Genomic DNA, 27,500 nt, shown 5'->3' on the forward strand with positions numbered 1-27,500 from the left:
ACACACACAGACACACCACACACCACAGACACACCACACCACACACACACACACACACCAAACACACCACACACACCACACACACACACACCACACACCACACACACACACACACACACACACACACACACACACACACACACCACACACACACAGACACACACACACCACACACACACACCACACACACACACCACACACACACACCACACACACACCACACACACACACACACACTATAAGCGGTAACACCTCTGCTAACATCCTCCTGTCTGTAGACTTCCTGGACAGCTGCCGTGCCAACACGCTATTGGCCGAGCTGGACGACGAGGAGGACCTGCCCGAGCCGGACGACGACGACGACGAGAACGAAGACGACAACCAGGAGGACCAGGAGTACGAGGAGGTTCTGGTAGGACGACGCACACCTCCGGTTCACCCACAGTCACAGGGAGCTGCCTCCAGTGTGGCGGCGGCAGTGAGTCATTAGCTCAGGAGGCAGAGCGTTGGGTCGGCTGGTCACCGCTAACCAAGGTCGCTGGTTCGATCCCCCGGCTCCTCCTCCTCCTCCTCCTATCTCTGAGTGTGGAGGAGGTGTCCCCTGAGCGAGACGCCCTCTAACCCTGACCGCTCCTGACCCCGCTGTGTGTGTGTGTGTGTGTGTGTGTGTGTGTGTGTGTGTGTGCGTGATGAACGGGTGAATGTCAGTCGTCAACACTGTGAAGCGCTTTGGATAAAAGCGCTTTATATAAATGAGGACTGCTGGCCTGCGGTCATTAAGAAGCTTTACTTACAGGATTATCCGCTGATACGTTTAAAAAACACGTTCAGACTTCCTGTTTTTCCCCTTTTTTCTATTTCTGTGGAAACAGGAAATGGTTATGTCAATGTCAATTTTATTTATATAGCGCATTTACAGACGGCTTAGCCGCACCAAAGTGCTTCACAATAAAATGCAATTAGTAAATACAGGAAGGCACAAAAACAAAAAGGACTACAGTTCAAATAAATTAAGAAATGCAGAAAAAGAGAACATTTAAAACTAAACACTGGTGCATAAAGGGAGACACTAGCCAAAGGCACGTGAATAGAGTGGTTTCCATGGATGTTCAGTGCCATAGCAACAATACCATCACTTTAGCAATCCATACCTTCCTCATAGAAACTCATAGCCTCCTCCGTAGCAACCACACACTTTCCATAGCAGCAGCAGCACCATCGGCGAAGCAACCACACCTTATCCATAGCAACCACACCTTCTCCATAGCGACCACACCGTCACCATAACACCTTCTCCGTAGCCCGACAATACATCGTCACGGCAACACCGTCACCTTAGCAACAACACTATCACTCACCACAACGACCACTGCTGAGACGTTCCGTGTGCAACTCTCCTCCATGGTTACATCACCACGGCAACCGTTTGATGATGATGATGATGGTGTGTGTGTGCGTGCTCAGGAGGAGGAGGAGTACGAGACGAAGGGCGGCAGGAGGAGGATGTGGGACGACGACTTTGTCCTGAAGAGGCAGTTCTCCGCCCTGGTGCCGGCCTTCGACCCCCGGCCCGGCCGGACCAACGTCCAGCAGACCACCGACCTGGACATCCCCCCCCCAGGTACGCACCTGAGACACACGGCCGACCGTAGAGGAGGAGGAGGAGGCGGGGGTGGAACGCTTTACAAATGCACTCAGAGCACCAGACCAGTGCTGAGTTCCCATATCCATACTTCCACGTTTTCGCGAAATGAGTAAGGCCTTAGGGCTGTCCCACTGTCGAATGTCAAAGGGCGAGAGGGTTTGAGTCCACACTTACCGAGCCCTTTCCGTGAATCTGCATCAGTGCAGACTTAACCTAAGGGAATTACCCACAGAAGCGTCAAAGCGTCGTGACGTCTACCGCGGAGACCATAGGGAAATCCGGAAATTACGAAGGTTAACAACAACAAACAAATGATAATAGTAATTAAGAAAGTTGTAAATATTGAAAAAGTTGTTCAATGAGGCAGCCGTCTGCTGTGCCTTGGCCGTGTGGAAAAGCAACAAACTTAAAATTAAAATTCCCAAACAACCGGCAACCGGCAAGTGTCAGCAACATCTTTGTCATTAAACGTCGCCAAGGTAACATGTTCTCTCGCGAAGTGCCGTCCCAATCCCATTGTTTACCTATCTGAGCCCATGTGGCCTCACACACTCACTCACTTAAGTTAATTAGCACCTGAGATCAATTAAGTCTGTGAGTCCTCAGTCCTCAGGGCTCACTTTGGGATTGGCCCGTCGTGTTCCTCCTCCTCCTCCGCCCTAACCCCCCCCCCCCCCCCCTGGTGGTGTGTGCAGGTACCCCCCGCATGGAGGTGCCCGAGGAGGTGGAGTGCGCCCCCTCCCCCCACCTGGCGCTGGTGCTGAAGGTGGCGGGCCTGGGCACCACCCGCGAGGTGGAGCTGCCGCTGTCCAACTACAAGTCCACCATCTTCTACTACGTCCAGAAGCTGCTGCAGCTCTCCTGCAGCGGGGCCGTCAAGTCCGACAAGCTCCGACGCATCTGGGAGCCCACCTACACGTACGTTACTGTGACAGAGTACCTGAGACCACCTACAGAGAACCTTATTATAACAGAGTTCCTGAGCCCCCCTACAGAGAACCTTATTATAACAGAGTTCCTGAGCCCACCTACACAGACGTTATTATACCTGAGCCCACCTTATCTTGCTACTGTTGGTCTTAACTCTAACCAATTATCTTATCCTTTGATTGTTGAGCCTTTGAGGTGCACTCTGTTTTTTTTGTGTGTGTAAGTAAGTAAATTGTTGTTTCTCCTCTACAGGATAATGTACAGAGAGATGAAGGACTGCGACAAAGAGAAAGAAAGTTACAAGATGGTAAAACGATCCTTCCTGGTTACATTACTGCTAGCTATGGCTAGGAGGAGGCTAAGCTACGTTACAGCTCATAATGGCTAGGAGGAGGCTAAGCTACATAACAGCTCATAATGGCTAGGAAGAGGCTAAGCTACATTACTGCTAGATATGGCTAGGAGGAGGCTAAGCTACATAACAGCTAATAATGGCTAAGCTACATAACAGCTAATAATGGCTAGGAAGAGGCTAAGCTACATTACAGCTAAAACTATGACTAGGAGGACGCTAAGCGGAAGCTAAGCGGAAGCTAAGCTAAGCGGCTTGCTCTCCATCCGTGCCGTGACTCCTCCCCTTCCCTCCCCAGGAGTTCTGTGAACACGGCGTTAGCGGCGGCGGCGGCGGGGGTGGCGGCGGCGGCCGTCCCGGGGGGCAGAGCCCCGGCTCCGGGTCGACCAATCAGAGCAGCGAGATCCTGGGCGCGGCGCGGGAGGCTCCGCAGGCCAAGGCGGGCTGCGTCCAGAACGCCTGCGGCGTGGAGGACGTCCTCCAGTTGCTACGGATACTCTACATCATCGGCGGAGACCCCGCCTCCAACGCACGCACCCTGCAGGAAGGTACGCCGCGCGGGACAGGAAGTCACGTTACGCACCGCAGGAAGTCACTGGGCGCTACTGAAATGTGTACACACTAGCCGTTTCTCAATTCGCGTTCTCGTGTGTTCTCGTGTACTTGCGTTCTCGGTAAACGTCATCAGTGGTAGCCCAAGCACTGTTCCAATTCCAAGTACCCGAGTACTGTCGTAAAACCCGGAAGTGTTCTCGATGCGTTCTCGATGAGGCCGTTCTACCGAGGATGCATCGGAGGTGACTCGTGTGGACTTGGGATCGTTAAATATCCCAGGATGCATCATCGAGTCCTGCTGTTCTACTTTTGTTGTATTAGTTCTTTGTATTTTTATTGTATTTTATTTATTTTTAGCCTGTGTTTTTCTACTGCTGCTGCAACAAACGAATTTCTCCTACGGGGGGATTAATAAAGTTGTGTTGTATCGTATCGTGTCTTATATTAGATAGGAAGTTGGATAGTGAGATAAAAAAAACATTTTATTTTGTTTATTGTTCTTCAGGATATATTAATGATCAGAAGAACCAGACAAGGCTTGTAGGCATGCATTTATTTTTGACGTCTTTTTTTATACAAATGTTAACTGTGTGTTTGTTTGTTGTGTGTGTGTGTGTGTGTGTGTGTGTGTGTGTGTGTGTGTGTGTGTGTGTGTGTGTGTGTGTGTGTGTGTGTGTGTGTGTGTGTGTGTGTGTGTGTGTGTGTGTGTGTGTGTGTGTGTAGAGGTGGATGAGTTACAGTTCAACGCGTCTCCAGATGAGTTCACCAGTAAGAAGGTCACCACCAAGATCCTGCAACAGATAGAGGTAAGAAAACACATTCTACCTGCTCTGTCTCTATCTCTGCATACGGACTGGGTGTGTCTCTCTCTCTCTCTCTCTCTCTCTCTCCATACCGACCGAGTGTCTCTCTCTCCAGGAGCCCCTAGCTCTAGCTAGCGGTGCGCTTCTCTCTCTCTCTCTCTCTCCATACTGACGAGTGTCTCTCTCCCAAAGAGGCTCTAGCTAGTGGTGTGCCTCTCTCTCTCTCTCTCTCTCTCCACATGCTGACCGAGTGTCTCTCTCCCCAGGAGCCCTTAGCGCTGGCTAGCGGGGCGCTGCCAGACTGGTGTGAGCAGCTGACCTCCAAGTGTCCGTTCCTCATCCCCTTCGAGACCCGGCAGCTGTACTTCACCTGCACCGCCTTCGGGGCCTCCAGGTACTGAACCACCAGACTCCCCCAGGGCCCTGGGGGGGCCAGACGCAGAGCTGGACCCTGACTGTAGAGGGGGTGTGTGTGTGTGTAAAGAGGGGTTGGAGGTGTGTCTGTACAGAGCTGTGATGTGTGTGTCTCCTCGGGTTGATGTGTGTGTCTGTAGTGGGGCTGATGTGTGTGTCTGTAGTGGCGCTGATGTGTGTGTCTGTCTGTAGTGGGGCTGATGTGTGTGTCTGTAGTGGGGCTGATGTGTGTGTCTGTAGTGGGGCTGATGTGTGTGTCTGTAGTGGGGCTGATGTGTGTCTGTAGAGGGGTTGATGTGTGTGTCTGTAGTGGGGCTGATGTGTGTCTGTAGAGGGGTTGATGTGTGTGTCTGTAGTGGGGCTGATGTGTGTCTGTAGAGGGGTTGATGTGTGTGTGTGTGTGTGTGTGTACAGAGCTGTGATGTGTGTGTGTGTGTATACACAGAGCTGTGATGTGTGTGTGTGTGTGTGTGTACAGAGCTGTGATGTGTGTGTGTGTGTGTGTGTACAGAGCTGTGATGTGTGTGTGTGTGTGTGTGTACAGAGCTGTGATGTGTGTGTGTGTACAGAGCTGTGATGTGATGTGTGTGCGTCTGTCTCCGTCCCTCCGTCCCCAGGGCCATCGTGTGGCTCCAGAACCGGCGCGAGGCGACCATGGAGCGCTCGCGGCCGCCCGCCACCGTGCGGCGCGACGACCCCGCCGAGTTCCGCGTGGGCCGGCTGAAGCACGAGCGCGTCAAGGTCCCCCGCGGAGACGCCATGATGGAGTGGGCCGAGAGCGTCATGCAGATCCACGCCGACAGGAAGTCCGTGCTGGAGGTGAGCGCGGGGGAGGGAGGGGGTCCTCACAGCGCGGGGGGGGGGGGCACTGTTACCTGGGGGAGGGAGGGGACAGGTGTGATGGGTGTTATACAGGTGTAATGGGTGTGAGACAGGTGTGATGGGTGTGTCCCTGGGGGGGGGGGGGGGACAGGTCTGACGGGTGTGAGACAGGTCTGGTGGGTGTGAGACGGGTCTGATGGCTGTGAGACGGGTCTGATGGCTGTGAGACAGGTGTGACGTGTGTGAGACAGGTGTGACGGGTGTGAGACAGGTCTGACGGGTGTGAGACAGGTCTGACGGGTGTGAGACAGGTCTGGTGGGTGTGAGACAGGTCTGACGGGTGTGAGACAGGTCTGGTGGGTGTGAGACAGGTGTGATGGGTGTGAGACAGGTCTGATGGGTGTGAGACAGGTCTGATGGCTGTGAGACAGGTGTGGTGGCTGTGAGACAGGTCTGATGGTGTGAGACGGGTCTGATGGGTGTGAGATGGGTCTGCTGGCTGTGAGACAGGTCTGGTGGCTGTGAGACAGGTCTGACGGTGTGTCCCTGCCAGGTGGAGTTCCTGGGGGAGGAGGGCACTGGTCTGGTGGGTGTGAGACAGGTGTGCTGGCTGTGAGACAGGTGTGACGGTGTGTCCCTGCCAGGTGGAGTTCCTGGGGGGGGAGGGCTCTGGTCTGCTGGCTGTGAGACAGGTGTGGTGGGTGTGAGACAGGTGTGCTGGCTGTGAGACAGGTCTGACGGTGTGTCCCTGCCAGGTGGAGTTCCTGGGGGAGGAGGGCTCTGGTCTGGTGGGTGTTAGACAGGTCTAATGGCTGTGAGACAGGTGTGATGGCTGTGAGACAGGTGTGATGGGTGTGAGACAGGTCTGACGGTGTGTCCCTGGCAGGTGGAGTTCCTGGGGGAGGAGGGCACCGGTCTGGGCCCCACCCTGGAGTTCTACGCCCTGGTGGCCGCTGAGTTCCAGAGGACCTCTCTGGGCATGTGGCTCTGTGACGACGACTTCCCCGACGACGAGTCACGACAGGTCTGTCCCTCTACCTGTCTGTCTCTCTCTACCCGTCTCTCTCTCTACCCGTCTGTTTCTCTCTCTACCCGTCTGTTTCTCTCTACCCGTCTCTCTCTCTACCTGTCTGTCTCTCTCTACCCGTCTGTCTCTCTCTACCCATCTGTCTCTCTCTACCCGTCTGTCCCTCTACCCGTCTGTCTCTCTACCCGTCTGTCTCTCTCTACCCGTCTGTCTCTCTACCTGTCTGTCCCTCTACCCGTCTGTCCCTCTACCTGTATGTCCCTCTACCCGTCTGTCTCTCTACTCGTCTCTCTACTCCTCTCTCTACTCCTCTCTCTCTCTACCCCTCTCTCTCTACCCGTCTGTCTCTCTACCTGTCTGTCTCCTCCTGTATGTCTCTCTACCCCTCTCTCTCTACCCGTCTGTCTCTCTACCCGTCTCTCTCTCTCTACCCGTCTGTCTCTCTATCCGTCTGTTTCTCTACCCCTATGTCCCTCTACCCCTCTGTTTCTACCCGTCTCTCTCTACCCGTCTCTCTCTACCCGTCTCTCTCTCTACCCGTCTCTCTCTCTACCCGTCTCTCTCTACCCGTCTCTCTCTCTACCCGTCTCTCTCTACCCGTCTCTCTCTACCCGTCTCTCTCTCTCTCTCTACCTGTCTCTCTCTCTCTACCCGTCTCTCTCTCTCCCTCTCTCCTGTATTGATCAGTGAGGCCCCTCCGTCCAGCTGGTGCATTATATACATTATATATATATATATATATATATATATATAATGTGATGGACTGTACCTTAACCTCCGTCTCTCCGCCAGGTGGATCTGGGCGGCGGGCGGAAGCCTCCGGGCTACTACGTGCAGCGCTCGTGCGGCCTGTTCCCCGCGCCGTTCCCCCAGGACGGCGAGGAGGTGGAGCCCATCAGCAAGCTGTTCCACTTCCTGGGCGTGTTCCTGGCCAAGTGCATCCAGGACAACCGGCTGGTGGACCTGCCCATCTCCCAGCCCTTCTTCCGCCTGCTGTGCATGGGCGACATCAAGTCCACCATGAGCAAGCTGCTGCACCACGCCCACCACCCCGACGGCCAGTCGGAGGCGTCCACCGAGGACAGCCAGGAGACGTACTCCCTGGGCAGCGAGGACGAGGACTCCAAGTCCGAGTTCATCCTGGACCCGCCCAAGCCCAGGCCGCCCGCCTGGTACCACGGCATCCTGACCTGGGACCACTTCCAGCTGGTCAACCCCCACCGGTGAGGGGGGACGGGGGGGTCAGCAAAGGGACAGGCAGACGGGTCAGCAGGCAGACGGGTCAGCAGGCAGACGGGTCAGCAGGCAGACAGACAGATGGGTCAGCAGGCAGACAGATGGGGTCAGCAGGCAGACAGACGGACGGGTCACCAGACAGACAGGTCACCAAAGGGACAGATGGGTCAGCAGACAGACGGGACAGCAGGCAGACGGGTCACCAAAGGGACAGACAGACGGGTCAGCAGACAGACAGACAGGTCACTAGATAGACAGACAGACAGGTCACTAGATAGACAGACGGGTCAGCAGAGGGACAGACGGGTCAGCAGACAGGTCACCAAAGGGATAGACAGACGGGTCAGCAGACAGACAGATGAGTTATCAGACAGACAGACGGGTCACTGGACAGACGGGTCACTGGACAGACGGGTCACTGGACAGACGGGTCACCAGACAGACAGGTCACTAGACAGACACGGGTTACCTGACAGACAGACAGGTCACTAGACAGGACAGACAGATGGGTCACCAGACAGACGGGTCACCAGACAGACAGGTCACTAGACAGATGAGTCACCAGACAGACAGACGGGTCAATAGATAGACAGACAGACGGGTCACCAGACAGACAGGTTACTAGACAGAAAGACAGTCTTAAGTCTAAGTCTAAGTCATTTAATGTGTGTGTGTGTGTGTGTGTGTGTGTGTGTGTGTGTGTGTGTGTGTGTGTGTGTGCGCCTGCGTGTGTGTGTGTGTGTGCCTGCGTGTGTGTGTGTGTGTGCGCCTGTGTGTGTGTGTGTGTGTGTGTGTGTGTGTGCAGGGCGCGGTTCCTGCGCGAGGTGAAGGAGCTGTGTGTGAGGAGGAGGCTGATCGTCAGCAGCAAGACGCTGTCGGAGGACGACAAGAACACCAGACTACAGGACCTGATGCTCAGGAACCCGCTGGGGTCCGGACCCCCGCTCAGCATCGACGACCTGGGGTAGGGCCCCGCAGAGACCCCCTTATACCCTTTGATACATACCCCGATATACACCCTTTGATACGTACCCCGATATATAGCCTTACATTTACCCCCTTATATACCCTTTGATACATACCCTGATATACACCCTTTGATACATACCCTGATATATATACCCTTACATTTACCCCCTTATACACCCTTTGATACATACCCCGATATATACCCCCTTATATACCCTTTGATACGTACCCCGATATATACCCTTACATTTACCCCGATATATACCCTTTGATACATACCCTGATATATATACCCTTACATTTACCCCGATATACACCCTTTGATACATACCCCGATATATACCCTTATATATGTAAAGGATAATGTATAGAACGCTGGTATTTATCTAAAATAAGCCCCGACAGGGAAGGGGCTTATTTTAGATAATGACCGGCGACATTATCCCAAGTGAACGGAGCGTTCCACAGCGTTGAGAAGAGCCGTGTAATAAATATATATATTACCCTTACATAAATACAATTTTTTATACCCTTATATTTATATATATATATATATATATATATCCTTTCATATACCCCTAATAAAAACGTTTCTATATACCCTTATAGATATATATACACCCTTTTATATACCCTTGTATACATAACCTTTTATATGCCCTTTATATATATACACTTTTATTTATTTATATGTAAATATATATACCCCCTAACATGAGTTGATGATGCCTATTAACCTGTCTCTCTCTCTCTCTCTACCTGTCTCTCTCTCTCTCAGGTTGAATTTCCAGTTCTGTCCGTCCTCTAAAGTCCACGGCTTCTCTGCTGTGGACCTGAAGCCCAACGGAGACGACGAGGTACGACCCCTACCTGTCTCACTGACTGTCTCACTCCCTCTCATTACCTGACTCTCATTAGTCTGTTTCACTGTATCTCACTCCCGGTCTCCCTCTATATGAACCTGTCTCCCTGTGTCTGTGCAGATGGTAACCATGGAGAACGCGGAGGAGTACGTCGAGTTGATGTTTGACTTCTGTATGCACACCGGCATCCAGAAGCAGATGGACGCCTTCAGAGGTACGGCAGAGCCAGCAGCATCATTCAGCGTAGATCGTGACACGTAGAAGCTATACAGACATCATACCTGGAGCTGTCTACATATCCAAAGTATAGATGGGCAGAGTGTTACCTATGGAAATGTGTGTATACATTAATAGAGATGTATACATCACTATGTACCTTAATATATACCTTAATAGAGATGGATATAACTATATACCTTAATAGAGATGGATACATCACTATATACCTTAATAGAGATCGATACATCACTAGAGATGGATATATCACTTTAGTATATGCTACATGTGAACCTCCTCAGATGGCGCAATTTGATTGGTTCGCTATCTCGGGATATTGGCCAATATCCCAGGATTGAGATCTCAAACTCGGGATATTGTTTTCAAGCGCGCGTGACGGCCGTCTCGTCGCGCTTATAAAAATAAATAAATCCCGGCAAAAAAGTGTTATCTTGTTTTTATTTTTGGAGTGTTCACGTGTAGTTTATACTAACAACAATGATCCACCTCAGGCTCTGTGTGAATAGTCCCCACTATTCACACAGAGCCCTTGGGGGAATAATAACGGTTAAATATACCTTAGTGGAGATGGAGCCTACGTGACCCTGTACCGCTGTGTTCCAGAGGGCTTCAACCGGGTGTTCCCCATGGAGAAGATGAGCTCGTTCAGCCACAACGAGGTCCAGATGATCCTCTGTGGCAACCAGTCGCCCACCTGGACCTCCGACGACATCGTCAACTACACAGAGCCCAAGCTGGGCTACACCAGAGACAGGTACTGAAGCACACAGACAGGTACAGGCTCATCATAGTGTAGTGATACCGGGCTACACCAGAGACAGGTACTGACACAGACAGACAGGTACACATGCTCATCATAGTGTAGTAATACTGGGCTACACCAGAGACAGGTACTGACGCAGAGAGACAGGTACACGGCACGCTCATCATAGTGTAGTGATACTGGGCTACACCAGAGACAGGTACTGACGCAGAGAGACAGGTACACGGCACGCTCATCATAGTGTAGTGATACTGGGCTACACCAGAGACAGGTACTGACACAGACAGACAGGTACACGCTCATCGTAGTGTAGTGATACTGGGCTATCTGTGTATTTGATCCTAGTCTCTGCTGGGTAGTACTGTAGTAGTACTCTGGTAATACTGTATTAGTACTGCAGTGGTAATACTGTAGTAGTACTGTAGCAGTACTCTGGTAATACTATAGTTGTACTGTAGTAGTAGTACTCTGGTTGTACTGTAGTGGTAATACTGTAGTAGTATTGTAGCAGTACTCTGGTAATACTGTAGTGGTAATACTGTAGTAGTATTGTAGCAGTACTCTGGTAATACTGTAGTGGTAACACTGTAGTAGTACTGTAGTAGTACTCTAATACTGCAGTTGTACTGTAGTGGTAACACTGTAGTAGTACTACAGCAGTGCCGTAGTGGTACATTAGTGGTAACACTGTAGTAGTAGTGCCGTAGTAACGCCGTGTGTCTCCCTGCAGCCCCGGCTTCGTGCGGTTCGTCCAGGTGCTGTGTGGGATGTCTTCAGACGAGAGGAAGGCCTTCCTGCAGTTCACCACCGGCTGCTCCACCCTGCCCCCTGGTGGGCTGGCCAACCTGCACCCCCGGCTCACCATCGTCAGGAAGGTGAGCAGCTGCTCCAGGCCCCCGTCTCGCTCTGAAGTACTCTTAACACGCTCTAGTACGCTGTAGTAATCTCTAAGCTCTGATAGGCTCTAATACCCTCTAGTGCGGGACAGTAAGCTCTCTAACACGAGTATGCTCCATTACGCTCTAGTGCACTCTAGTAAACTCTTGAAGGCTCTAATATGCTGTAGTAAGCTCTAAACTCTTAAAGGCTCTAATACCCTCTAGCACGCAATGCTAAGCTCTCAAACCCTCATAAGCTCTAATGCGCTGTAGTGAGCTCTAATGCGCTGTAGTGAGCTCTAGCGCGCTGTAGTGAGCTCTAATGCGCTATGGTGAGCTCTAATGCGCTATGGCGAGCTCTAATGCGCTATAGTGAGCTCTACTGTGCTGTAGTGAGCTCTAACACACTGCAGTGGGCTCTGATGTGCTGTAGTGAGTTCTAATGCGCTATAGTGAGCTCTGCTGCGCTGTAGTGAGCTCTGATGCGCTGTAGTAAGCTCTGACGGCTGCTTGTTTTCAGGTGGACGCTACAGACTCCAGCTACCCATCGGTCAACACCTGCGTCCACTACCTGAAGCTGCCCGAGTACTCCTCCGAGGTCATCATGCGGGAACGCCTCCTGGCAGCCACCATGGAGAAAGGCTTCCATCTCAACTGAGCATGCTCCATCCGTCGCCCGAGCCCGAGCCCCCGCCCCCCGGCGCAGCAGCCGGCCAATCGGAGCAGTCCCAGGAGGGGCGCTGGTCAGCGAGGAAGAGGCAGTGTTGTGTGTTTGTTTTGAGACATTTAAAGAAAAGTTTAAGTTGTGCTCTCTCTCCTCCCTCTCTCTCCTGTCCTCATCCTGGCTGCTGTCTGTCTCTCCCTCGTCCGTCCGTCAGAGTGTGTGTGTGTGTGTGTGTGTGTGTGTGTGTGTGTGTGTGTGTGTGTGTGTGTGTGTGTGTGTGTGTGTGTGTGTGTGTGTGTGTGTGTGTGTGTGTGTGTGTGTGTGTGTGGAGAGGCGTGCTGGCTGAGTGGGGGGGGTTGTAGCGGTCCCAGTGCCTGCCTGGCTCCCCTGCAGACAGACCCCCCCCCCCCCCCCCCCCCTGCTGGGGGCGGGTCCAGACCGCTGGACCAGGACCAGGCACAAGCAGAATGAACCAAACAAGCTCAGCTCCCTGTATTTTCTTTGTATATTATAAACCTTTATTTAACTCAAGTTGCAGTTTGAGGTCAACAGATATTTTCAAATGTGTATGCTCCAAACAAAAAAAAATCATTAAAATATTTGCAAAGTATGAAACCATGTTGTCGTGGTGATCCTGTGTCTGCCCTCTTGGCGTCGTCATGGTGATCCAGCGTCTTCATAAAGGGCGCATTGTGTATGAACCAAAATGGTCCTCATTTACCACCGTGGTAGTCATGGTGATGGGTATGAGCGCCGTGGTAGTCATGGCGATGGAGCATGAGCGCCGTGGTGATGGGTATGAGCTCTGTGGTCGTCATGGTGATTGAGCATTAGCTCCGTGGTTGTCATGGCGACGGAGCATGAGCGCCACGGTCGTCATGGCGATGGTGGAGCATGAGCGCCGTGGTCGTCATGGTGATGGGTATGAGCTCCATGGTAGTCATGGTGATGGGTATGAGCTCCGTGGTCGTCATGGCGACGGTGGAGCGTGAGCCCAGTGGTCGTCACGGTGACGGGTCGTCGTGGCGACGTCCTCAGCTGTGCGCCAGTGTGTCCAGCGCGCTGAGCGGGGCCAGGATGCGCGTGTGGTTGGTCTCCACCACGTGGCCGTTCTGGATCATCTCGTCCAGGATGATGTGGACCTTGTCCATGTTGAACATGATCTGACGGCCGTTTAAGGAGCTCAACACAAAAAGTCTCTCTCTCTCTCGTGAAGACCGGATTATTTAATGAAGAAGTGAGGACACCTATCTCCTTGTTGCCACCCATGAACGTGAGAGTTCATATTGTTGCCACTAGATGGCGATGGTTATCCCTAAAATTACCTCGATAAACGATCGAAGCCTAAAAGTAATACAAGTTAACCACCGGACTGAGGGGCCTCAATAGATTACAAAAAGTAACAGTTTTAAAGTGAATTTAACAAATGAGTACAGCGTGGTTCGAATATTAAGGAGGACACCTGCACTCCACGGAGTGGCCAGCAGGGGTCACTGAAGGATACATCCAGCTCACTCTGTGGAGACAAAACACGGCCCATTTAGTTTACCATAAATCACAAGCTGATTGGCTGTGGCTAGAGGTCCCTGTTGCCAAGGTTACTCCAGCTCAGCAGCTGATTGGTGGCTTCAGGGGGGGGGACGGGGGGGGGGGGGGATGGGACTCACCACTCGGCTGAAATACTTGTCCAGAACCTCCACGAAGTTGTGGACCAGCTCGTAGACGGACAGCTCGTTCTGGAAGAGAGGTCTGCTGCGTCAACACACACACACACACTGCACAACACACACACTGCTCTACTGCACAACACACACACACACTACTCTACTACATGTTGAAATACTCTGAAACGGTTAGACCTAGCGTCGGGCTATAGTTAGTATGTTGAAATACTCAGTAACGGTGAGGTGGAGACACCCAGGTGATGCCTGGGTGGAGGCATCACCTCCACCCAAAGTACAAAGAGAGTAGCTGTGTGCACACCCCACCTTCTGGTCAGGTGCAGGACAAATAAAGTAATATAATATAATGTAACACTCCCATATTAATGTAATAAAAACTTCACAGCAACGTTTTGACCCTATTGGGTCTTCGAAACGTTCATTTTGAATGAATATGGGCGCTTAAGCAGTGCTGCAGACATAACATTTCTCTCACTCTATATCACTTCCACACAACACACCCAGTACCCCTGTGTGTGTGTGTGTGTGTGTGTGTGTGTGTGTGTGTGTGTGTGTGTGTGTGTGTGTGTGTGTGTGTGTGTGTGTGTGTGTGTGTACCCCTCTCCCCTGTTCTGAACTCCTCCTCTGGTCTGAGCAGACCACCGGTCCCTCTGAGGATGTTTTATCTCCAGAGGGGGGTGAGTACCTCGTACCTCGGACTCTGTGATCCCCACCACGATGTAGAGCGAGGCGTAGTGGCGGTACACCAGCTTGAAGTCCTTGTACTCCACGAAGGAACACTGGACCGGAGGAGGTGGGGACAAGAACGTGAACATTTAGAAGAGTAAAATATAAAACACGTTTATAACAGTACAGTATAATACACGTTTATAACAGTACAGTATAATACAAGTTTATAACAGTACAGTATAATACAAGTTTATAACTGTACAGTATAATACAAGTTTAGTACAGTAAAGTATAATACACGTTTATAACAGTACAGTATAATACAAGTTTGTAGCTGTACAGTATACAAAAGTATACAAGTTTATAACAGTACAGTATAATACAAGTTTAGCACAGTAAAGTATAATATACGTTTATAACAGTACAATATAATACACGTTTATAACAGTACAGTATAATACAAGTTTAGTACAGTAAAGTATACAAAAGTATACAAGTATACAATACACGTTTATATCAGTAAAGTTTAATACAGGTCTATCACAGTAAAGTAAAATAATCAAATAGAGAAAATCGTGAAAAGCTATGCAGACAGACGGAGGGCCAGACTGACAACCATGCAGAAAGGCAGGCTTGCAGAAAGATAGAGACAGACAGACAGACAGACAGACAGGGATTCGGAGGGACAGACCGATACAGAGATGCCGACAGCTATGCAGAGTAGACAGACAGACAGACACACACACACGCAGAGTAGACAGACAGACAGACAGGCAGCTAGTGAGAGACAGGGGTGCAGACAGACAGACCTCTTCCTTCTTGCGGTACAGACAGCCCCGCACCACGTCCGCCTCCAGGGCCGCCCTCCGGCTGAGCTCCACCGGCTGGTAGTAGCGCGACAGCCGGGTCTGACCCTGGCGGTTCACCATCAGCAGGAACTTTATCATCTCCACCCCTGGGGACACAACCGCAGACTTTTCAAAGGCTTTGTAAAGGCTGATCCCACTCACACCTGGTGGCATGAGGACCAGGACCCTTTAATATACACACCAGGACCCTTTAATACACACCAGGACCACAGACTCACCGGCTGGACCATAGGTCTACTTCCACAGGCGGGTTCTGCTGTTTTCTGACGCTGTGCCGGACGCGACAAACATTATTAATAGTTTCCTCGGAAACAATTTTTAAAAAGCGTAATTGTCTCGAAAGCGAGAAAATAACACAAACTACCGCTCCGTTGTACCATAACACAGCTCATAACAACATACGACCCATCTTCTGTTCTGGTATACGCTGGTGGTGGGCCGCTCTGCGCTGCGCATGCCCACCAGTGCGCCGTGTTCCCGGCATGCAGCGCGGCGCGCAGCCAGCAGATCCAGGCGGAGCCGTAATGTCGGCCGGCTAGATCCAGCAGATCCAGACTCCCGACGCCTGCAGCCGCCACACAGCCGACCGCCCGCCCCGCACACACACAGCGGCCACGACCGGCGGAGGAGCGGAGAGCCGGGGCGACCGACCGACCGACCGACCGACCGACCGACCGGAGGGGGGGGGTGTGTGGAGAGACCGACCGACCGACCGACCGACCAGCCGACCAGCCGCGACCGGAGCGCGCTGCTTGCTTGCTTGCTTGCTGGGACTTTCCTACTTTCCTCTCCAGAAAACATGGATGAAGGAGGAGGAGGTGGTGGTGGTGGTGGTGGAGCAGGAGGAGGAGGAGGAGGAGGAGGAGGGGTGGGAATGGCCGCTAACCCGAGACAGCAGCAGCAGCAGCAGCAGCCGCAGCAAGGGAACAACAACCCCGCTGCCGCTGCTGCTAATAACCCGCCGGGCGGCGGCGGTGGTGGCGGCGGGGCGCTGGTGCCGCAGCAGCAGCAGCAGCAGCAGCAGCAGCAGTCGGCGGTGGAGGAGATGCCCCCGCGGCCCCAGCAGTACACCATCCCCGGCATCCTGCACTACATCCAGCACGAGTGGGCCCGCTTCGAGATGGAGAGGGCGCACTGGGAGGTGGAGCGGGCCGAGCTGCAGGTAGCTACTACTACTAGCCCCCCCCCCCCCCCCCCCTCGCTAAAAACAACCGCGGCCCCCACGGCGAGCTGTACGGTCGAGTCGAGTCGACCCCCCCCCCCCCCCACCACCACCACCACCCCGGGTGGGGCGCGTTCGTTCGTTCCCCCCCGCCGCGCGGGGGATAGGGGCGCCCGTGTCGGGTCGGCGAGTGGTGGTGGTGCCGGTAACGTCGGTGTTATTGTCGCGTTAGTACGGATGAGTTCAGTGTTTGGGTTAGTTAACGGTGCTGCTACCACTACTACTACTAGTAGCCACCGTTAGCCACCGTTAGCTCAGAGCCCCGTTAGCCTCTGGTGCTGCTGTCAGACACACCTCCTCGACCTGACAGTAGTGCTGGTTCTGGTTCTCCTGGGGAGTACCAGTTTACCGCTGGAGTACCAGTTTACCGCTGAAGTACCAGTTTTACTGCTGTCTGAAATGCCGGTGGGGAGCCAGCGGCCTGCCGGCTGGCGTGTGACCGCATCAGCACGTCAGGCCGACCCGCTGCGACAGCTGCCTTCACGAGGGGCTGTTCCTCCTCCTGCGTCCCCCGGGGCGCTGGGGGGGGTCCGCCGCCGGCGGAGTAGTAGTAGTAGTAGCAGCAGCACCATATAGTGTAACTATACCACCGGTGTAAATATTCTGTAAAATGATATGTACATGGAGGTCCAAACACAACAACATGTAGAGAAGGGGACGTGGTGGATATGACGTGCAGCGTGTTGATGTGATGGACACACAGCCGCTCCTGGCATGCCTCTGATCCTGCTGCTTTTCATTTCAATACATTTGTGTGTGTGTGTGTGTGTGTGTGTGTGTGTGTGTGTGTGTGTGTGTGTGTGTGTGTGTGTGTGTGTGTGTGTGTGTGTGTGTGTGTGTGTGTGTGTGTGTGTGTGTGTGATAGCGTGCGAGCATATACTATGAGCACAAGTGTGTGTGTGTGTGTGTGTGTGTGTATGTGATAGCGATAGCGTGTGAGCATATACTATGAGCACAATAGTGTGTGTGTGTGTGTGTAAGAGCAAGAGAGTGTGAGAGCTAGAGAGTGTGTGTGTGTGTGTGTGTGAGTGTGAGAACGCTGGATATCTCTTGGTACATATCATAAGCTGTCCTGACTTGTTGTGACTCTGTTGCATACTTAGAGGATGACGTCGTCAGGGAGAGAGAGCCGTCACACTCCAAGAATACTAGTCTAGAACGATCTACAGTACCACAATAGAATATTACCGAGAACACTCAGCTATAGCACTCCTGAATGTCACAATGCTATAGCAGGATACTACAGTATAAAGCTCTACAACACTACTGTCCAGTACTGAATTCACTAGATGAACACACTAGAATATGATGGAATGACTCAATACTACAATAGAATATTTGAGAATACTTGTTGTTGTAATACTCCTCTGTATTACCAACAATGCTCTAGAATACTCTGGACTACCTCTACCAACGTGATGGAGTACTGCAGGATAAGATTCTCCGGCTGGATTTACTGGATGTTGATGATGAGCGAAGCGGCCCTTGCCCTGTGGTGGCGTTTGTGCTGTGGTTGCCAGGTTGGGTATGTTTACTCTCTAAACTCAGTACAGTTTAGAGAGTAAACATACAGAGTGGAGTGGACACCCAAAGCCTGCTTGATCAAATAGAGATTTCCTTGGAGCTGCCCGGTCCAGCCACTGCCTGCTACTGTTGGACACTGGAGCGGCCCAGTCCAACCACAGGCTTCTCTACTGGGCGTTCACCAGTTCCAGTCGATTGGTTGGCTACCTGTAGAGTAACTCACTAACCAACACTCTGACACTATTCTACCAGATCAGACTAGATGTTTCCAGGAGAACCTGCAGATGATGGTAGGTCAGAGAGGTGGTCTGCGGGGCTGGTGGGGTGGGGGGGGGGGGGGGGGGGGGGGGGGTTGTCCAGCTGCCTCTCCTGGGCTCTGGTCCTAAAAGTAGACTGACCGAGAATAACGGCGCTATGCTCACCCATGACGGAGTGTGTTTGAACCTGATAGCAGATCCAGGGGAAGCAACTGTTGATTCAGACATGAAACAGGTGGTTCTGATGAACCCCCGTTATAGCAGGAAACACCTCCACGCCCGCGCCCCCCCCCCCCCCCCTTCATGAGTCATGTTCACATCTGATACTCAGCCAGTAACTCAGTCAGTCAGTCAGTCTGTAACTCACTCAGTCACGCCACGTGCAGTGCACACTACCTCCGTCCGTCGACGGATGGGCGAGGGCGTGTCTGACGCTTGGGGGAATAGTCTTTGTGGACGCAGCCTGCCGCCAATCAAATCGCCCCCCCCATGCTTAAAGCCGGCTTTTTCCTGCGTCTTCCTGCTTGTTGTTGTTACTGCAAACTGGATCCCGTAGTCGCAAGGAGAGTGTTACTCCTGTACGTGTACAGGGACTAGTCGAACAGAATTGGGCGATTGCCCACACAGCAATGATAACTTTCTCCTCCATTCTTAAATCCCCCAAGGGCAGCCGGCTTTTTAACATATCCACGTGGGGTTGAGTCACAAAGACGATTTCATTGGACAGAGTCCAAGTAGCGTCCCAGTAGTGTATTTGCATAAGCGCAACAGTCTGATTGGCTGACGAATCCGTTGCTTCCCGAAAAAGTTGAACATTTCTCAACTTTTGACGCGGAGCCGACGGAGCCGACTTGACGGACGGATCTCGAGGGCGCCCCGCGCAAAAGTCAATGAGATCCGTCGACGGGCGGAGGTAGTGTGCACAAGGCGTCAGCCGGTAACTCACTCAGTCACTCGGCCAGTAACTCAGTCAGTCAGTCAGTCAGTAACACAGTCAGTCACTGACTCAGGTAATCGCTCCCTCTCTCATTAAGTCTGTCAGTTGCTCCCTCACTTAGTCAGTCAGTTTCTCCCTCAGTCAGTCAGTCAGTCAGTCAGTCAGTCAGACAGTCAGTACAATGCTCCAGGTGACGGTGGAGCAGACAGGGCTGTACCAGTAGCACCAGTAGCACCAGTATGTAGTAAGCAGTGCTACAGTGATGGCACAACGACGCCACACCAACCGTCAGCAGAACAGCTCCAGCAGGAGAACGCTCCGGGCCGCCCGGCCAGCCGCCCTGAGGTGGAGATCTCCTCGTGTCTCGGGGGGCTTTGACCAGTGGGCGCTCTGGGTTTCCCACTGGTTTCTGTGGACCATGTGGGACCAGCCCGGCCACTGTTAACCCTGAGAACCAACTAAGAACCTGGAGCTCATGTTTGATTGGCTCCTCCCCGTTCAGGTCGGGCCAATCACAACCCTCCAACCCGATACGGGGCGGGTTTGACTCGATGACTGAACAGTGGCGCGCCCAATGGGAGCACTCTATTCATAAACAACCAAGAATGGCGGCCGCCGATGAGTCACGCGTTGCATTGCTCTGATTGGCTGGTCGGTCTGTCCACTTGGCTCCCTGAGGCTGATTGGTCCGGGCCTGTTGTTGACGCCCCTTGGAAAGAGAACTGAGAGTAGGCCTGGGCGATATGAGCTGAAAGACATATCACGATATAACTTGATCATATTGATTGATATCGATAACTATTGATCATTTTGATGACCTAAAAAGACTAGGAATTACCATGCTGGATTTAAACACTTCTGTTTAACACTTAATACGACCTTCCACTGTTCTTCACTGATCAATACTCCAATGTCGATACAACGATGAAAAACACTCGAATATTGTAAATAAGTAATGGAACCGTGTTCGTGTAACAAGCCCAGCTGCTAGACTCGGTGGTCCAGTCTCTTATCGATACACATATTGAACATGTTTCATACTGATATTGATCAAAAGTCTATCACGATGGGATCACTTATTGTTTGATATCGCCCAGGCCGCACTGAGAGGTTCCAGGCTAGAGGGCGGCCGTGGCCAGGGCACGCTCTCCCCCTCCTCTGGGGAGCCTGACGTCGCTCTGACGTCCGGACCGCCCAGCGGCCGGCGAGACCGCGGGGGGGGGGCGCTGTCTGGAGGCAGACCCGGGGCTCAGGCACTCTGGTCCCGGTCTCTCTCTCGCTCTCTCTGTCGCTGTCTCTCTCTCTCTGTCACTGTCTCTCTCTCTCTCTCTCTCGCCCTCTCTGTCGCTGTCTCTCTGTCTCTCTCTCTCTCTCTCTGTTTCTGCCATGTCTCTCTCGCTCTCTCTCTCTCTCTCTCTCTCTCTCTCTCTCTCTCGCTCTGTCGCTCTCTCTCTGTCTCCGTCTCTCTCTCTCTCTGTCGCTGTCTCTCTGTCTCGCTCTCTGTTTCTGCCATGTCTCTCTCGCTCTCTCGTTCTGTCTCTCTGTCCGTCTCTCAGTCTCTCTCTCTCTTGCATATACACACACACACACACACATATTTCCTTGTTGTCATGACGACACTAGACGAAGAAGGGACCCCCAGTCAAATGACGGTTGCCGTGTGTGTGTGTGTGTGTGTGTGTGTGTGTGTGTGTGTGTGTGTGTGTGTGTGTGTGTGTGTGTGTGTGTGTGTGTGTGTGTGTGTGTGTGTGTGTGTGTGTGTGTGTGTGTGTGTGTGTGTGTATTAATAGCGCACTGTGTCTTGCGTGCCTTCAGGGTTCGGTTTCAGAGCCAGCTGGATGGACTGACGGCCAGATGATGATGATGATGTTAATCTGGGACCTGGGGGGCCTGCTAGTGTGTTTTCATCCAGATAAACATCGCACATCTGAACCAAAATAACCAAGAAGGGTTCTGGTTTATTACAGCTGTGTGTTCTAGAAGAGTTCTGGTTTATTACAGCTGTGTGTTCTAGAAGAGTTCTGGTTTATTACAGCTGTGTGTTCTAGAAGAGTTCTGGTATATTACAGCTGTGTGTTCTAGAAGAGTTCTGGTATATTAACAGCTGTGTGTTCTAGAAGAGTTCTGGTATATTACAGCTGTGTGTTCTAGAAGAGTTCTGGTATATTACAGCTGTGTGTTCTAGAAGAGTTCTGGTATATTACAGCTGTGTGTTCTAGAAGAGTTCTGGTATATTACAGCTGTGTGTTCTAGAAGAGTTCTGGTATATTACAGCTGTGTTCTAGAAGGGTTCTGGACTGGTATATTACAGCTGTGTGTTCTAGAAGAGTTCTGGTATATTACAGCTGTGTGTTCTAGAAGAGTTCTGGTATATTAACAGCTGTGTGTTCTAGAAGAGTTCTGGTATATTACAGCTGTGTGTTCTAGAAGAGTTCTGGTATATTACAGCTGTGTGTTCTAGAAGAGTTCTGGTATATTACAGCTGTGTGTTCTAGAAGAGTTCTGGTATATTACAGCTGTGTGTTCTAGAAGGGTTCTGGTATAGTACAGCTGTGTGTTCTAGAAGAGTTCTGGTATATTACAGCTGTGTGTTCTAGAAGAGTTCTGGTATATTACAGCTGTGTGTTCTAGAAGGGTTCTGGTATAGTACAGCTGTGTGTTCTAGAAGGGTTCTGGTATAGTACAGCTGTGTGTTCTATAAGGGTTCTGGACTGGTATATTACAGCTGTGTGTTCTAGAAGGGTTCTGGTATAGTACAGCTGTGTGTTCTAGAAGAGTTCTGGTATATTACAGCTGTGTGTTCTAGAAGGGTTCTGGTATATTAACAGCTGTGTGTTCTAGAAGGGTTCAGGTCACCTGCCCTGTCTGCATACAAGCTGAAGTTTCACTGAGATTTAGCTCAAAGGATTTCTGTATCATTTATTCGCTGTATCTGTTTCCATGGCGGCTTAGCTCAGGAGGTAAAGCAGGGTGACTTATCCAGAAGGTCGCTGGTTCGATCCCCGGCTCGTCCTAGCTGAGGGTCGAGCTGTCCCTCAGCGAGACGCCCTCACCCTCCCTGACTGCTCCTGACGCGCTGGCTGTCGCCCTGCGTGGTCGACACCGCCGTCAATGTGTGTATCAACCGCTGTAAGACGCTTTGGATCAAAGCGTCTGCTAAATGCCCTAAATGTAAATGTAAACACAAAGTGAAGAATGTGGAACCCAGTGTTTTTTGAGCTGGTCCGAAGTGCCACTAGAGGGCGACAGAACTCCTGTGAATCCACGTCGGTCATGGGGAAGTAATGTATCTAGCTACAGGCGTGCCCCCCCCCCCCCCCCTGAAGGGAACAGCTGGGCGGGGGCAGGTTGGGTCAGCAGCCTTGCCTCAGGGACACCTGGCTCTTATAACGGGCGACAACTGACCGGCATGTGAACATGGGCTGTCGATTGATGCTGGAGGGCGGGAGAGGATATCCCAGCATTCTTTATTGATCCTCGTGGTTCCTGAACTCTCTCCCTCCCTCCCTCTCTCCCCCCTCCCTCTCCCTCTCTCCCTCTCCCTCCCTCCCCCCTCCAGGCCAGGATAGCGTTCCTCCAGGGAGAGAGGAAAGGTCAGGAGAACTTGAAGAACGACCTCGTCAGAAGAATCAAGATGTTGGAATACGCCCTGAAACAGGAGCGGTAAGGAGCTGGTCCTCATCCCTCCACAGTACTACAAAGTACTACAAAGTACTGCTACAGTACTACAAAGTAGTCCTACAGAACTACTGTAGTACTACAAAGTACTACAAAATACTACAAAGTACTGCTACAGTACTACAAAGTAGTCCTACAGAACTACTGTAGTACTACAAAGTACTACTGTAGTACTACAAAGTACTACAAAGTACTGCTACAGTACTACAAATTAGTCCTACAGTACTACAAAGTAGTCCAACAGTACTACAAAGTACTGCTACAGTACTACAAAGTAGTCCAACAGTACTACTACACATAACTACAAAGTACTACTCAAAAGTACTAATATTGAAATACACAGTACTACTTAAATGTACTACTACAGTACTACGCGGTACTAATACAGTACTACAAAGTACCACTACAGTAGGACTAACTACTACTACAGTACTATGCGGTACTACTTCAAAAATCCTACTAAAGTACTACAAACGTACTACTACAGTACTACGCGCTACTGCCTTTTCTTCTCTTACTCACAATGTTTTTCTTCTCAGAGCGAAGTACCACAAGTTAAAATACGGAACCGAGCTGAGCCAAGGAGACGTCAAGGCTCCTAGCTTTGAAACAGGTACTGCTATACTAGAGGATACTATACTACACATAACTACTATACTACACATAAATACTATTATACTACACATAAATACTACTATACTACACCTCAATACTACTGTACTACACATAAATACTACTATACTACACATAAATACTACTATAGTACTATACTACACCTCAATACTACTATACTACACATAAATACTACTGTACTACACATAAATACTACTATACTACACATAAATACTACTATAGTACACTACACCTCAATACTACTATACTACACATAAATACTACTGTACTACACATAAATACTACTATACTACACATAAATACTACTATAGTACACTACACCTCAATACTACTATACTACACATAAATACTACTGTACTACACATAAATACTACTATACTACACATAAATACTACTATAGTACACATAAATACTACTATAGCACACATAAATACTGTTATACTACACCTCAATACTACTATACTACACATAAATACTGTTATACTACAACTCAATACTACTATACTACACCTCAATACTACTATACTACACATAAATACTACTATACTATACATACATACTGTTATACTACAACTCAATACTATACTACACATACATACTACTATACTACACATAAATACTGCTATACTACACATAAATATTGCTATAATACACCTCAATACTATTATACTACACCCTAATACTACTATACTACACCTCAATACTACTATACTAAAGATGAATACTGCTATATGTATAATGTGTGTTTTCCAGATGAAACCAAAGAGGCAGAGGTGACGTCTCCGCCAAACTGTCAGCTGACCTGGAAACAAGGAAGACAGCTGCTCAGACAGTAAGATACACACTTTATACTACACACTACACAGACACATAAGACACACACTTTATACTACACACTACACACACAGCCCCTCAGACAGTAAGATACACACTTTATACTACACACTACACAGACAAAGCTGCTCAGACAGTAAGATACACACTTTATACTACACACTACACACACACAGCCACTCAGACAGTAAGATACACACTTTATACTACACACTTCACACACAGCCCCTCAGACAGTAAGATACACACTTTGTACTACACACTACACACACAGCCCCTCAGACAGTAAGATACACACTTTATACTACACACTACACACACACACAGCCCCTCAGACAGTAAGATACACACATTATACTACACACTAGACACTAGAATGTATATAATGTGTGTGTAATGTATATATAATGTGTGTGTACTGTGTACTCCAGGTATCTACAGGAGGTGGGCTACACAGACACCATCCTGGACGTGTATATATAATGTATATATAATGTGTATAATGTGTATAATGTGTGTGTACTGTGTACTCCAGGTACCTGCAGGAGGTGGGCTACACAGACACCATCCTGGACGTGTATATATAATGTATATAATGTGTGTATAATGTGTATAATGTGTGTATAATGTATATAATGTGTACTCCAGGTACCTGCAGGAGGTGGGCTACACAGACACCATCCTGGACGTGCGGTCCCAGAGGGTTCGCTCCCTGCTGGGGCTGGCCGGCTCGGAGCACAACGGCTCCCTGGAAAACAAGAACCTGGAGCACATCCTGAACGGAACGGAGTCCCCCGGCAAGAGGAGGGAGCAGGACACCAAGAGGTACTGGTACTCAGAGTACTGGTACACAGAGCAGGAGTACTGGTACTCAGAGCAGGGAGTACTGGTACTCAGAGCAGGGAGTACTGGTACTCAGAGCAGGGAGTACTGGTACTGGTACTCAGAGCAGGGAGTACTGGTACTCAGAGCAGGAGTACTGGTACTCAGAGCAGGAGTACTGGTACTCAGAGCAGGAGTACTAATACTCAGAGGTCAATCGTAGTAATACTCAGAGGTCAGTCGTACTAATACTCAGAGGTCAGTCGTAGTAATACTCACAGGTCAGTCGTACTAATACTCACAGGTCAGTCGTAGTAATACTCAGAGGTCAGTCGTAGTAATACTCAGAGGTCAGTCGTAGTAATACTCACAGGTCAGTCGTAGTAATACTCAGAGGTCAGTCGTAGTAATACTCAGAGGTCAGTCGTAGTAATACTCAGAGGTGGAGATATATTGTGAACAGTACGGTTCCATCCACGACGCTCAGAGGAGCAGTTAGGATCAGAACCAGAGTGGTGGTGATGGTGGTGATGATGATGGTGATGATGACGGTGATGGTGATGATGATGATGATGGTGGTGATGGTGGTGGTGGTGATGATGATGGTGGTGGTGATGATGATGATGGTGGTGGTGATGGTGGTGATGATGGTGGTGGTGATGATGGTGGTGATGATGGTGGTGGTGGTGGTGGTGGTGGTGGTGATGATGATGATGGTGATGATGACGATGACGCTGCTGCAGGAGTCCCGGGGACGTCCTGGAGACGTTCAACTTCCTGGAGAACACGGAGGACAGCGACGAGGAGGAGGAGGAGGAGGAGGGGGACATGCTGGACCACATCAACACACACACGGCGCAGCGCAAGAAACACAAGAACAAGGTACACACACGCACGCACACACGCACATACACACACACACACACACACTGAGTGTGTATATATAACAAAAGTACAATGAGAGTATTTAGTTAAATAGAATATTAATACTATTGGTATTACCGTAGAATATACTATTATTCTACTACTAGTATAGAATATACTATTGTATAGAATATACTATACTATTCTATAGTACTACTATAGAATACTATTAATACTATAAAACGGTATGAGAAGAGTGTACATACCTTGTTTTTAGCATTTTTAACCTTGTTTTTAGCATTGTTAGCATTGAGTGTACATACCTTGTTTTTAGCATTTTAGCATTAGCATTAGCATCGTGTGCTACAGTAACTGCGGTGGTCTTAAGCTGCACGTTGTGGCGCTCTGCGCGTGTGCAGGTGGCTAACGAGGGGCTAGCGTCGGAGCTAGCGGAGGACGCGGACACCGAGGAGGCGCTGAAGGAGTTCGACTTCCTGGTGACGGCGGAGGACGGCGAGGGCGCCGGCGAGGCCCGCAGCTCCGGGGACGGCACCGAGTGGGGTGAGGGGTCGCCTGGCGATGGCCTAGCACCGTTCTGATAGCCTAGCACCGCTCTGCTAGCCTAGCAACTGCTCTGCTGGCCTAGCACCGCTCTGCTAGCCTAGCATTGTTCTGATAGCCTAGCACTGTTCTGCTAGCCTAGCACCGCTCTGCTAGCCTAGCACCGCTCTGATAGCCTAGCACTGCTCTGCTGGCCTAGCAACGTTCTGCTGGCCTAGCAACGTTCTGCTAGCCTAGCACTGTTCTGCTAGCCTAGCATTGTTCTGATAGCCTAGCACTGTTCTGCTAGCCTAGCAAAGTTCTGCTAGCCTAGCATCGTTCTGCTAGCCTAGCACAGCTCTGCTGGCTGGCCTAGCACTGTTCTGCTAGCCTAGCACCGCTCTGCTAGCCTAGCACCGCTCTGCTAGCCTAGCACGTTTCTGCTAGCGCAAGGCTAGTGCAAGGCTAAACAGAAGAGCAATGCTACCGTTATTCAAGTTAGCCTAGCACCTGTTGTGTTAGCCTAGCGCCTATGAGGTTAGCCTAGCACCTGTTGTGTTAGTCTGGTTAGCTGGTCATGCTACCATGTGGGTCCATGTCGTCTCTGTCGTCTCGTGCCTCTTTTGTTAATAAAGTTTCCCCTCTCAGCGGAGCCACTGCCATATCCTGCCAGCGGGGGGAAGTCCTTCCTGTTGGGCGGCAACGAGGACGTCCTGGAGAACGTTCTCGGACTGGGCGACCTCGCTGACCTCACCGTCGCCAACGACGACCCCGACTACAGCTATGATGTAATGACCCCACACACGTGTGT

General features: G+C 50.7%; 3 protein-coding genes across 5 annotated transcripts in view; 2 read left to right on the forward strand and 1 right to left on the reverse strand.

The window, feature by feature from the left end:
- hectd1 (HECT domain containing 1) overlaps positions 1-12,773 on the forward strand; it is a 36,954-nt gene extending 24,181 nt beyond the window's left edge. The window contains 16 exon segments of the mRNA XM_084482173.1: positions 279-412; positions 1,465-1,621; positions 2,341-2,563; positions 2,828-2,882; positions 3,226-3,475; positions 4,206-4,288; positions 4,552-4,679; positions 5,317-5,518; positions 6,408-6,545; positions 7,341-7,771; positions 8,590-8,748; positions 9,532-9,610; positions 9,737-9,830; positions 10,457-10,607; positions 11,347-11,491; positions 12,015-12,773. Coding sequence (XP_084338299.1) covers positions 279-412; positions 1,465-1,621; positions 2,341-2,563; positions 2,828-2,882; positions 3,226-3,475; positions 4,206-4,288; positions 4,552-4,679; positions 5,317-5,518; positions 6,408-6,545; positions 7,341-7,771; positions 8,590-8,748; positions 9,532-9,610; positions 9,737-9,830; positions 10,457-10,607; positions 11,347-11,491; positions 12,015-12,152 — 2,567 coding nt within the window. The 3' untranslated portion in view covers positions 12,153-12,773.
- ap4s1 (adaptor related protein complex 4 subunit sigma 1) lies at positions 12,662-15,841 on the reverse strand. 3 transcript variants are annotated; one of them, XM_084482301.1, is made up of 6 exons: positions 15,756-15,841; positions 15,597-15,647; positions 15,319-15,464; positions 14,533-14,619; positions 13,822-13,894; positions 12,662-13,321 (listed from the first exon to the last, which is right to left on the reverse strand). In XM_084482301.1, exons 3-6 carry the CDS (start codon positions 15,454-15,456, stop codon positions 13,035-13,037), a joined length of 585 nt encoding a protein of 194 aa, XP_084338427.1. In that variant the 5' UTR covers positions 15,457-15,464; positions 15,597-15,647; positions 15,756-15,841; the 3' UTR covers positions 12,662-13,034. The 3 variants fall into 3 exon arrangements, with proteins under 3 accessions (XP_084338427.1, XP_084338428.1, XP_084338429.1); XM_084482302.1 differs by having other exon boundaries at positions 15,743-15,819; XM_084482303.1 differs by lacking the exon at positions 15,756-15,841 and adding an exon at positions 13,663-13,674 and having other exon boundaries at positions 13,059-13,321; positions 13,826-13,894; positions 15,597-15,733.
- Positions 15,833-27,500, forward strand: part of strn3 (striatin, calmodulin binding protein 3) — a gene marked incomplete at both ends in the record, with an annotated part of 15,137 nt that continues 3,469 nt past the window's right edge. Inside the window, 8 exons of the mRNA XM_084482174.1 lie at positions 15,833-16,540; positions 22,878-22,981; positions 23,536-23,609; positions 24,383-24,461; positions 25,112-25,288; positions 26,029-26,167; positions 26,569-26,710; positions 27,338-27,477. Coding sequence (XP_084338300.1) covers positions 15,833-16,540; positions 22,878-22,981; positions 23,536-23,609; positions 24,383-24,461; positions 25,112-25,288; positions 26,029-26,167; positions 26,569-26,710; positions 27,338-27,477 — 1,563 coding nt within the window. The remainder of the gene's footprint in view (positions 16,541-22,877; positions 22,982-23,535; positions 23,610-24,382; positions 24,462-25,111; positions 25,289-26,028; positions 26,168-26,568; positions 26,711-27,337; positions 27,478-27,500) is intronic.

Source organism: Micromesistius poutassou (assembly GCF_964030765.1).
Source record: "Micromesistius poutassou genome assembly, chromosome: 17".
In the NCBI taxonomy this organism is placed as follows: domain Eukaryota; kingdom Metazoa; phylum Chordata; class Actinopteri; order Gadiformes; family Gadidae; genus Micromesistius; species Micromesistius poutassou.

Excerpts from the sequence above, each read along its gene's own strand:
- ap4s1 (XM_084482301.1), bottom strand. The coding sequence starts at position 15,456 with ATGATAAAGTTCCTGCTGATGGTGAACCGCCAGGGTCAGACCCGGCTG. Across the intron at positions 14,620-15,318 it reads TGTACCGCAAGAAGGAAGAG|TGTTCCTTCGTGGAGTACAA; the intron begins GTCTGTCTGTCT and ends CCTCCGGTCCAG. Across the intron at positions 13,895-14,532 it reads TGGGGATCACAGAGTCCGAG|AACGAGCTGTCCGTCTACGA; the intron begins GTACGAGGTACT and ends CCTCTCTTCCAG.